Source organism: Mus pahari, chromosome 4, assembly GCF_900095145.1.
Source record: "Mus pahari chromosome 4, PAHARI_EIJ_v1.1, whole genome shotgun sequence".
Taxonomy (NCBI): Eukaryota; Metazoa; Chordata; class Mammalia; order Rodentia; family Muridae; genus Mus; species Mus pahari.
This window is the reverse complement of record NC_034593.1, coordinates 122,855,762-122,866,125: the sequence shown is the minus strand read 5'-3', so window position 1 is coordinate 122,866,125 and position 10,364 is coordinate 122,855,762. Positions and strand designations below refer to the sequence as shown.

General features: G+C 39.6%; 1 protein-coding gene across 1 annotated transcript in view; it reads right to left on the bottom strand.

Moving 5' to 3' along the window:
- Cenpe (centromere protein E) overlaps positions 1-10,364 on the bottom strand; it is a 63,029-nt gene that overhangs the window by 29,370 nt on the left and 23,295 nt on the right. Inside the window, exons 19-29 of the mRNA XM_029537938.1 lie at positions 10,003-10,125; positions 9,736-9,892; positions 9,361-9,515; positions 6,836-7,150; positions 6,463-6,735; positions 6,191-6,346; positions 4,900-5,091; positions 3,694-3,852; positions 2,472-2,762; positions 2,193-2,348; positions 923-1,201 (exon numbers count right to left, since the gene is read on the bottom strand). Coding sequence (XP_029393798.1) covers positions 923-1,201; positions 2,193-2,348; positions 2,472-2,762; positions 3,694-3,852; positions 4,900-5,091; positions 6,191-6,346; positions 6,463-6,735; positions 6,836-7,150; positions 9,361-9,515; positions 9,736-9,892; positions 10,003-10,125 — 2,256 coding nt within the window. The remainder of the gene's footprint in view (positions 1-922; positions 1,202-2,192; positions 2,349-2,471; positions 2,763-3,693; positions 3,853-4,899; positions 5,092-6,190; positions 6,347-6,462; positions 6,736-6,835; positions 7,151-9,360; positions 9,516-9,735; positions 9,893-10,002; positions 10,126-10,364) is intronic.

Sequence of the window (10,364 nt, the reverse complement as noted above, 5' to 3'; positions counted from 1 at the left end):
GTGCTCAGTCTGACACCCCGTCTCAGTCTGACACCCCGTCTCAGTCTGACACCCCCGTCTCAGTCTGACACCCCCGTCTCAGTCTGACACCCCGTCTCAGTCTGACACCCCGTCTCAGTCTGACACCCCGTCTCAGTCTGACACCCCGTCTCAGTCTGACACCCCGTCTCCGTGCTCAGATAAGAGTTCCCTATCGCAAGGAATGGCAGGCAGTGGGGACGGGTGGGAAGGTGTTTTCAAAGAAAAACATTTTTCTGGTTTATTTTTTCTGTGATTAAAGCACTGATCCTTCTAAGTCAATTTTGAATACTCAAGAAAAAAAAAAGATTCTGTTGTTTCATTGTTTCTGTATATTCAGTTGTATTTTTAATTATTCTGTTTCTAGTTACTCTATGATTAAGAAATATTTGCAGAAAGTTAATAGTGAGATTTTAACTGTGACACAAGCAATGTGTTTAAATGTGACACAACTGAATTCTGAAATTGCACTATTTAAGTAGGAAGAAGAACTCATTTTGTCCAAGCAAAGTGGTACACATGACTGTATCCTAGGACTGGGGAAGGGGAGGCCAAAGAATTATGAGTTTGAGACCAAGTTTGGCCACATGAGACTGTGTCTCAAAAACCAAAAGTAACCCGGCAGTGGTGACACATGCCTTTAATCCCAGCGCTTGAGAGGCAAAGGCAGGTGGATTTCTAAGTTTGAGGCCAGCCTGGTCTACAGAATGAGTTCCAGGATAGTCAGGGCTATACAGAGAAACACTATCTCGATCCCCCCCCCCCCAAAAAAAAATAGGAAGCTCTCTGCTTTCCTCCTGGGGAAAACCAAGGCGGAGAAATGATGTGCCTCCCCCCCCCAAAGAAACAAAACTAAAAAAACCCCAAAAACAAAAAAAAAATCAAAAGTAAACAGAAAACTCACATTAGCTAAAGTTCTTCTGGCATCTTCTTTCAGCTGGGTACATTCGACCTGAAGTGTCTCCTGTGTCCTTCTTAGGTCTTCTCTCTCTCTAGTCAGACAGCTGATCTCCATCTGACTTTCCTCAAGTTTCTTGGTCAGCCTGAGGTTTTCTATTTCTACGTCCTCCATTGTCGCGGAATGCACTGTTCTGGAATGTTCTTCCACTGGTTCCAGTTCATTCACCTTTTCTGCACTGTCCCTGGCTTCTTTTACAACAGGAAGTAGCTCTTGCTCTGGGATCTTGTAGTAACAAAGCACAAGGTTACTATCTAGAGATTACATCTTGTAGATGGAGAAGGTCAGGAAAATTTTATCAGCAATGACAGTGACCTTGAACCTTACAGTCTCCCTTGGATCACCAGCCTCTTATGCACGCACTCTCAATCCCTTTTGAGTCTACATAACATCTAGTATGTCATATTTTCTTTTCAGCTTAGACCCAAAGTGAACCAATCCTTATATATCATCACACTATTAACTCAGTGAGTTACAGACTTAATTTCTAACTGGTTTCCAAATTATGAGCAAATAAAAGTTGTCATAGGTCTTTGTGAATATATGTAGTACATATAGTATACTTTATATATGTATTGTGTGTATGTGTATGTGTATGTGTGTATACACACATTCCCCATCTTTTTCTGAATCCAAGTTTTCTGTGTGTGCACACTGACTCCCCATTCATCCTGGTTGCTAATGGAGCCATGTAACTTGGCATATTTCTATAGGCACGACATTAGAATTGAGGAATTGTTTAGATGTGCATACACATTGAGAAAAAGAAGCATTTTATTATACAACTTTCAATGCTTGGCAGACAGTAGTTTTTAAAACTGGACCGGCTCAGTTATCCCAGGGTCGTCTTTCCACAGCATTTACAATTACCTCACGGTCGGTTACTCGTCTGACTGCTTACTTATCGCTATATCCTTCTACTACAACTAATATGGGTCTTTGTTCCTCTGTTACCACTGTTTTTCTTTTTAGGGACAGGGTCTTCCATAGCTCAGGCGAGCCTCCAACTTTCTGTGGAGTCCAGGCTCGTCATGAGCTCCTGATTCTCCTGCTTTACCCTTAAGTTCTGAGATTGTAGGCTGCACCAGCACAGACTGTCTGCCACAGTAGACAGCCTCTGAATTCTTACCCAGTTTATAAATCGTAACTACGCATCTATTTTCCTTTCAAGGAGAAAGAAGACAGAAGTGGAGAAGGCCATGAAGACATGACATACCTCTCCTTGTAACTCAGGGTCGGTTTTTGCTGTGTTCTGGGTGCTTGCTCCTTGAGCTTCTTTTTCAGAAATGCTTCTTCTTAGCTCTGTGATGATTTCCTGGTACTCTTTTAGATTTGCGTGGGCAATGTTTAGTTCTTCTTTTGTTTGTAGGCCCTTGTTCAGTAAGTGAAATTTAAAGAATTTTGTAGTATTCTCCCAATACTACCTCCCTCTTTCCAGCTGAATAGGTTACTACAGAAACATGTAGCAGATAAAGGAGTGGCTGACATTACTTACCATGGCTTCTATTTCCCTTGCATATTCTTTAAGTTGCTTGTTCTCTATTTCAAATGACTCCTGCAATTCCTTTAGATCATTTCTTTCTTTGGTTATAGATTTCATCTCCTCATAATTTTCATGAAGTCTCCGAGCTAACACCAGTCTCTCTGTCTCCACACGCTCCAACGCCAATCCTTGGTTCCTGAGTTCATTCTGTAAGCTTTCCACGTCAACCACCTTTGTCTGCATCTTACTCATAGCTTCTTGTGTACTAAGAAGTTGCTGCTGTGTCTCTTGGAGTTTCTGGTTCTTAGGAGGAACAATTTTTTATAATTATCACGTTGCTGATATTTGGTCAGATTTTTATGTGATACCATTAAGAGAGCACTGTCTACCTCAATGGAAATGGATAAGCAGCATTAGAAGTAACTAGCCCTTAGACATAATGCTTATGGTGGGTTAAACAATTCAAGACTATCTAGAAACTCAGAATGTAAACCTGTTTGGAAATGGGACTTTTACAGATATCATTAGGTTAAATAGCGAGGCTAGATTCTTTTGGATTACAGTTGACTAGTAGGGTTCCAGGGCAGCCTGGAGATAGCAGATACCAGTCAAAGCAAAAGAAAAGGGTCTCTACCCTAAACCATCAAAAGGAATGCCACTGACACTTCAACTTTTAACTCAGATTCTGGGAGTTGGGTGGCCGCTTGGTCTGGGTAATAAGTTCCAGGACAGCCAGAGCTACAGAGTGAGACCCTGTCTCAAAGGACAGACAAACGTGAAGGAACGGGAACAATGCAGTTCTGGCTTTAAGCCACTTTATGGTAATTCTGGTGTTACCTTAGAAACTTACACAGTTTGATCAATGGAGCAAGGTAAAATGAAAAAATTAAAAAAAGCCAAGAGACTAGTTAAGTATATAAACAGATTCCGAACAATCACAATCCCCCATGATATAAATAAATGAATAATATACACATATAATTTGTTTATTTAGAGACAGAGTCTCAGTCTATAGCTCAGGCTGACTTAGAACACACTAGGAAGTCCAGGCTAATATCATACTTATAGAGATCCCCCTGCCTCAGCCTCCAAACTGAGTCACCATGCCTAGCTTCCCATAACATATATCAAACTGTTAGCATTCTCCAAGTTGGAGATATTAAGATTAGAGGAATCAGAATTTATTAGCAAAATGTGCAGTTAGAACAGTCAGGAAGAGAGTGTGGGAGTTTACCTTTTCCTTTAATTTCTCTTCTGTTTCTGCCAATCTCTCCTGCGTCCTGGAGAGCTCCTGGTTCCTCTCTGTGGCATGATCCTTTTCCTGTGCAGCTACCTCTTGTTGCCTTTTAAGTTCATCTCTAAGAATTCTTAACTCTTCCTGGTTTTCAATACTCTAGAGTTAAAAAAAAAAAAAGTTCTAGATTAGAATCTATAATAATAACTTACCTTTAGAATATCAGGAATATTCAGAAATTACTTTTGACTCAAAAATGAAGAAATCCAAGTGCAATTACATAGCAAGACAGTTGTAAAGAGAGGTCAGCCTGCTTTCAGTGGCCCAAGAGACTAATGTCACATTTTTTTCTGATGCTTTTATGACTGGATTCAAGCACTGATCAATGATCAGTGAGCTCAAAATGGTTCCCACTCTTTTCTGGCAGATGTGGTTTAATTCATTATTAAGATCACATAGCACCATGCTTGCATATGAAGGTCAACAAAACATATCAAATTAGGGAAAGAATATACTTTGCATTTGCATGTTAATTTTCATTCAGTTTGTTGATAAGCCAGACAATTCTAAATATAGCAAATTAAAATAGCATCAAGTGTCAGGTGGTACCGCATCCACAGTGCATTTCCAAAATTATTAGCTTCGACCCATACAGATTATAGGGCCTCGTAACAGATACAAAGCTGAGCCAGATATGGGAATACTGACAAACATCAATGACTTAAAACAAAATTAAAAGCTACAATAGTAAAGAGAAACATTCAGGAACATACTTAACAAAATATGTATAATACCCATCAACTATAATACAACATTAATAAGTCATTTAGGACGTTCAATGGCTATTTAGCTTATGAAACATGTTCAATATCTTTTGCTTCTAGGGAAAGGTAAAGTAAAATAGGTACATTATCGAAAGAATGGCTAAAATTCAAACTGTAAAAAATGTAAAGTGCTGGTCTACCATCTACTTGTTGATGGGAATATAAAATGGTAGGACTCATCTGGAAATCAATCTGGCAAGTTATTACCAGGTTAACACAGAACACCTAGTAGTTCTAACTTAGGCAGAGACACTTGTCAAGTCATATAACCATTTATTTCCATGATGTATTTAGTGTATACAGATTATACCCAAATAATGTTACTAAAATCTAAAATAAACAGATAAATATCTATGGCTAACTATAGAGAGCTAGATCCTACCATTTCGATATTTTCCTTTAGGTCCATCTTCAGTTGTTCCTTTTCTGCTCTAATACTTTCCAGTGTCTGTTGGAGTCCGCTATTCTCCTGCATTAGAGAGTTGATTTTCCTCTGTTCCTCAGTTACCCCACTGTCCTTACCACCACCAACCAATGTGTGGGCACTTTTATTCTGTTCATTTATGCCATCCATCTAAAACAGGAATGCATTGAAGAATTTAAGTAGTTAACAACTACTTTAATATTAGTAAAGCATCTATCGCTTATATTCTGTACAAAGTACTAGTCTCATATCAACACATTGACTCTTCTGCAACTGTAAGGAGGTGGGTATTATTATTATCTATATTTGGTAATGATAGAACTTAAATTTGAGAGAGGTAAATTCATTTATGTAAGATCATGCAGAGAGCATACAGCTAGCTAGCTTTGGGTTCAAGTGGTCTGGCGCCATAACTGATATTCTTAGACCTGTTCACTAGCCAGAACTGCCTAGGTTGCAGTTTACATGCAATTTTCATGTATGTGAGGTTAAACTGACTCAGTGTACATTCATTTATTCAAACTGATTAGATAATCGAGACATATACCTCTTTTGTCTATGCATCTTCCTTAAATACTTTCCAAGCTGTATGATAGTATTTTGTGCTACGAAAGGGATGTTGAAGACATCACTTACTTCCCTAAGTGATGAGGGTTGGAATAAGAAAAAATGCTTTATTCCAAAGCGGGGAATGTGGGCTAGAGTCAGTGAGCTGGCCCCGGACTGATTAAGAGGAGAGAGGGAGCTGAGCCAAGCCGAGCCATGGTGCTCACCTGTCTTTGCTTCCTGACTAGGAATATGATGAGACCTCACATTTGTGCTGCCATAACTTCCCAGACATGGTGGGTTATACCTTTTATACCGTGAGGAAAAATAACATCTTTCCTTAAACTGCTTCTAGGAGTTTTGATGGATTCTTCATGATCTTGTTCATATTCAACTCTCCTGTGTCCTCTGGTCTCCAATCCTGTCTTCCTATCCACTGAGGTTTTATAAATCCCTTAAAGCTTGCTGTTACCTCAGGCTTTCATATCAATCATTCTTTTTCCTAGAAATAGTTTGCTATCCTAATTTCTTGTATTTTCCACTCCCCTACTTTCATCCTTCATTTGCGTATTGTCCTACTTAGGTTTCTGTTGCTGTGAAGAAACTAGGGGGGGGGGGGGGGGAGCCAAGGCGGTGTCTGCTGTTAAAGGGAAAGTTTGTAAGAAGCCTGTTGGAAGCCCACATGTTATTGGCTGTTCTTTACCTTTTGCTGAACTTCATCTTTAGCTCCTCCCCTGTCCTTTATATGCAAATTATTGGACATTTCCTCAGCAGCTTTCATTTTCAGCATGTTAATTGTTTCTTGGTGTTGTTTCAGAGACTCCAGAGCATTCAATAACTGCTCCTGAGTATCTATGTTCTTTGTCAGAGACAAAGGAAACCATTTCATTAGAATGTGAAGCACACTGATTTTTACAGTTACTATTTGCTCATACTTAATGAGACCTCCTGCAGGTCTCACTATCTGAACCTTACCGTGTTCACAGTGTCCTGAATGTCACTTTTGAGTTGGTCTCTCTCAGTCTGCAGGCTCTCCTGGAGCTGCTTCAGGGCTTGCTTTTCTTGGGTTAGGGCTTTTACTTCCTCCAAGGTTTGCTGCAGCTTCTCCGTGAGCAGCGCTTTCTCCTTCTCTACAGACTGCAGGCTGGAGTCTCTGCTTTCTAACGCTTCTCTCAGCGCCTCCATTTTATTTAGCCTTTCTTGACCCTCGACTGTTTTCTGCTCAAGCTCTTGAGTCTTGTGAGAAAGCTTTCAAGAAAAAGTGTGATAGAGTAAAAGCCAAACGTATCACACACAGACAAGACACACACACATGCAGACATTCCTCTTGTCAAGAGCTTGTACCAACCTCGGCCTTCACAGAATCCAAACTTAAAGCCAGGCTTTCTGTTTCTTTGGAGAGAGTCCCTATCTCCTGCTTCAGCCTCTGGCTCTCCTCCAGGACCCCAGCATGTCTGTGCTCCAGCTCTGAGTGCAGACTTTTCAGGGCTTGCCATTCTTCATCACTGCTCCTCTGACTCAGCTGGGAAGCGGCAAGGTCATCTTTAGTGTTTCCAATTTCCTTAAGTAGACTTTGAATTCTACTGTCTTTATGAGCTATTTCAGAAAACAGTTTTTCTCTTTCTGCTGTTATAATATGGAGCTCTTCAGCTTTCTCATGCAGCTAGGGAAGAGAAGGAAGGTTTAGGGCTGTTACCAAATATGAACAGATACCCTGAAGCAAGTTTCAGGAAAATCTTAACATAAGTGAAAATTTGATTAAGGAATGGTGGATATTTTTAATTTGCGGCTCTGAGAATGGAACTCAAGAGTATTGCAAACTAGGCAAGCATGTGACCATTCAGCTCTTCAGTACACAGTAGTGTTCTTGTCCTGAACTCTTCCCTTAGCATGTATAAACACATCTTTATTATCTTTTTCGGGTTTTTGGGATCCAGTTAAAGAATGAACCCATGGAGAAAGCATCAGTAGAGATAGCTGACTCAGATTAATGATCGGGAACTATCTCCTTAGCTAGCCTTTCAAAGTTCCTTCTTTGTTTGGGATAGGGATTCTCTGTGTAGCATTGGGTGTCCTGGATCTTACTCTGTAGGCCAGGCTGGCCTTGAACTCCCAAAACTCTGCCTGGCTGTGCCTCGAGTGGTGGGCTATTTTCTAATACGACCATGTGGTAGGTACTTCATGGTTTCCTCAACATCTGACTTATTCCCCCCCTAATAAAAGTTACTGATTGCAATTCAAATTTCTAAAAATTTAGCCTTTGGATAAACTATGCTTTTAAAAATTATTTAAGAGGCATCATTTAAATAATTAAATCCACAATAGATTTATGGGTAGCTTAATCACTTTGAAAGGGAAAGATGAAAGAGCTAAAAAGCCCCAAAACAGAAGAGCAACAGCACAGAGTATGGCTGCTGACTTAGGAGGCAGGTATGTATTGCTAAGTGATTGGCTTGACAACTGTTTTATGGGAATTGAAAATAGAATCCACTGTTCTTCTCATGTACTAAGTAGTAGTAAAGGGACTTAGTTGGTAAACACTTAGGCAGTGGTTCACAGCCTTTCCGAATTCTGTGACCCTGGACTACAGCTCCTCTTGTGTGAAGACCCTTCCAACCATAAAATTACTTTTGTTTCTACTTCATACTGTATATTTTGTTACTGTTATGAATCATAATGTAAATATGTGACATGTAGATCGTCTTAGGTGATTCCCATGAAAGGGTTGGTTGACTCCCGAAGGGTCTGGAGAGCCATTGGTTTATAGTAGAAATGAAAGAATGTTTGCAAATTCCTTAGCAAGATGTTTGCTATAGTAAGCACTCAAATTCTTGGCCCTTTCATTTCTTTTAAAAAGGTAGAGAGAGAAAGAAGTTGACAGGCCATGAGTTTGCAGGCTCATTTACTGACCTGGAATTCTTGTAGTATCTCCAAAAATGGTCACTGTTAACTAACTGTCAACCCCCTATTTTTTGAGATTTATTTATTACATGTTTGGGTGTTTTGCCTGCATGTATGTCTATGCACCGTGTACTGCAGTGTCCATGGAAAGTCAGAAAAAGGCTTCAAATATCCTTGGAGCTGGAGTTAACAGGAGTTGTTAGTTGTGATGTTGCACTGCAAACTTACCAATAATCCTTCCATCCCTTCCTCCCTGATGTTCCCTGAACCCTGGAAGGGCATATAAAATATGTCCCATGTACAGCTAAGCATGCCGCAGACATTTATTTGCATTACAGGGTTTTTTTTTTTTTTTTTTTTTGTCTTCTCATAGTAATGCTATGTAAACCCACTTCAGTCTCTTGAATGCTGAGATCATGGACATTCTTATCTTCTAAAGTCTTTTTTCTTCAATACAGTGATATGACTAGTATCAAGAAGGGGGAGGGGGGCTGGTGAGATGGCTCAGTGGGTAAGAGCACCCGACTGCTCTTCCAAAGGTCCTGAGTTCAAATCCCAGCAACCATATGGTGGCTCATAACCATCCTTAACCATCTGTAACAAGATCTGACGCCCTCTTCTGGAGTGTCTGAAGACAGCTACAGAGTAATTACATATAATAAATAAATAAAACTAAAAAAAAAAAAAAAAAAAAAAAAAAAAAAAAAAAAAAAAAAAAAAAAAAAAAAAAAAAAAAAAAAAAAAAAAAAAAAGAAAAAAGAAGGGGGAGGGGGAAGACTAAGCTAAAGCTGCATAAATATATTAGAAGACCAAACATAGCTGCTGCATGGAATGTGTTACAAAGCACTTTGTTAACTATACCCTGGCAACACTGCTTTTCTCTCCCGCCCCGTCCGTCCCGTAAGGTTGGGGAGAGCATGAATTCCATTCCTTCCCATCACACACTGTTTACAGTGCCTTCTGTCTGCTCACCTCTCTCCTCAGTGTTTCCACCTCAGACGGTAAAGATTTCAACCCCAACAGCAAGTTAACTTCTTCTTGCAAAGTTTCTTTTTCTTCAGCTTCTTTATTTAGTTCTTTTTGGAGATCAGTAACCCTTTTCTCCAATTCCAAATTAGACAATAAACCTATGTTGACAAAAGTGACCTAATTTTTAATAGATTTAAACCACTTTTCTCAAGTCATGTCTACTGCATTTGAAAAATATTTTTAAACCCTTTCATGGTGCCCATGGAAACCTTTGTGAATATTAACTCAGAATTTAGCAGCCCCTAAATTTGAGAATGTTCTCAACTCCTTTAGGTAAGTTTTTAGATCAGTGTGCAGATGTCTGAATTTGTGTATTACCTTTGCCATCTACCAGGGCGTTGAGTTTTGATATTTCTTGAAAAGCCGACTGTAATTCCTTATCCAGATCATTTTGCATTTTCTTTTTTGCTTCCAGTTGGCGTTGGTACATCTGAATGTCATTTTCCATTTGCTTACAGGAATCTGAAAGTTCATTCTATTGGAAAAACATTAAAAATTGGCAACATTGTACTGATCTACAGTACTACACAGCACTGTACTGTAGTGCTACAACTCTACTGTCATAAATCCTGAAAAGTTACCTACAATTTTCTCCTTCAGCTCCAGATTTTCACTTCTAAGGAAGGCTGACTCTTTCTTAGCGTCAAGGGCCACTGTGTCCAAATCAGATAGAGTACGCATCGCCTGTTTCAGGTCTTCAGTGGCGTCCTAAGCAGATGATAAAAGGGATCCTTAAGAGACCCAGGTTTGGTAAATTTGCAAATTATGCTGGAGAACATATATACATGTTATTCCTAGATGATCAAATGTAAAGCTATGCTACTAATCAAACAAATGAGCTATATAGTGAGACCCTGTTTCAAACCAACCAATGAACCAACCAACCATTCACCCACCCACCAACCAACCAATCAACTCACCCACCCACCAATCAACAAATCAACCAA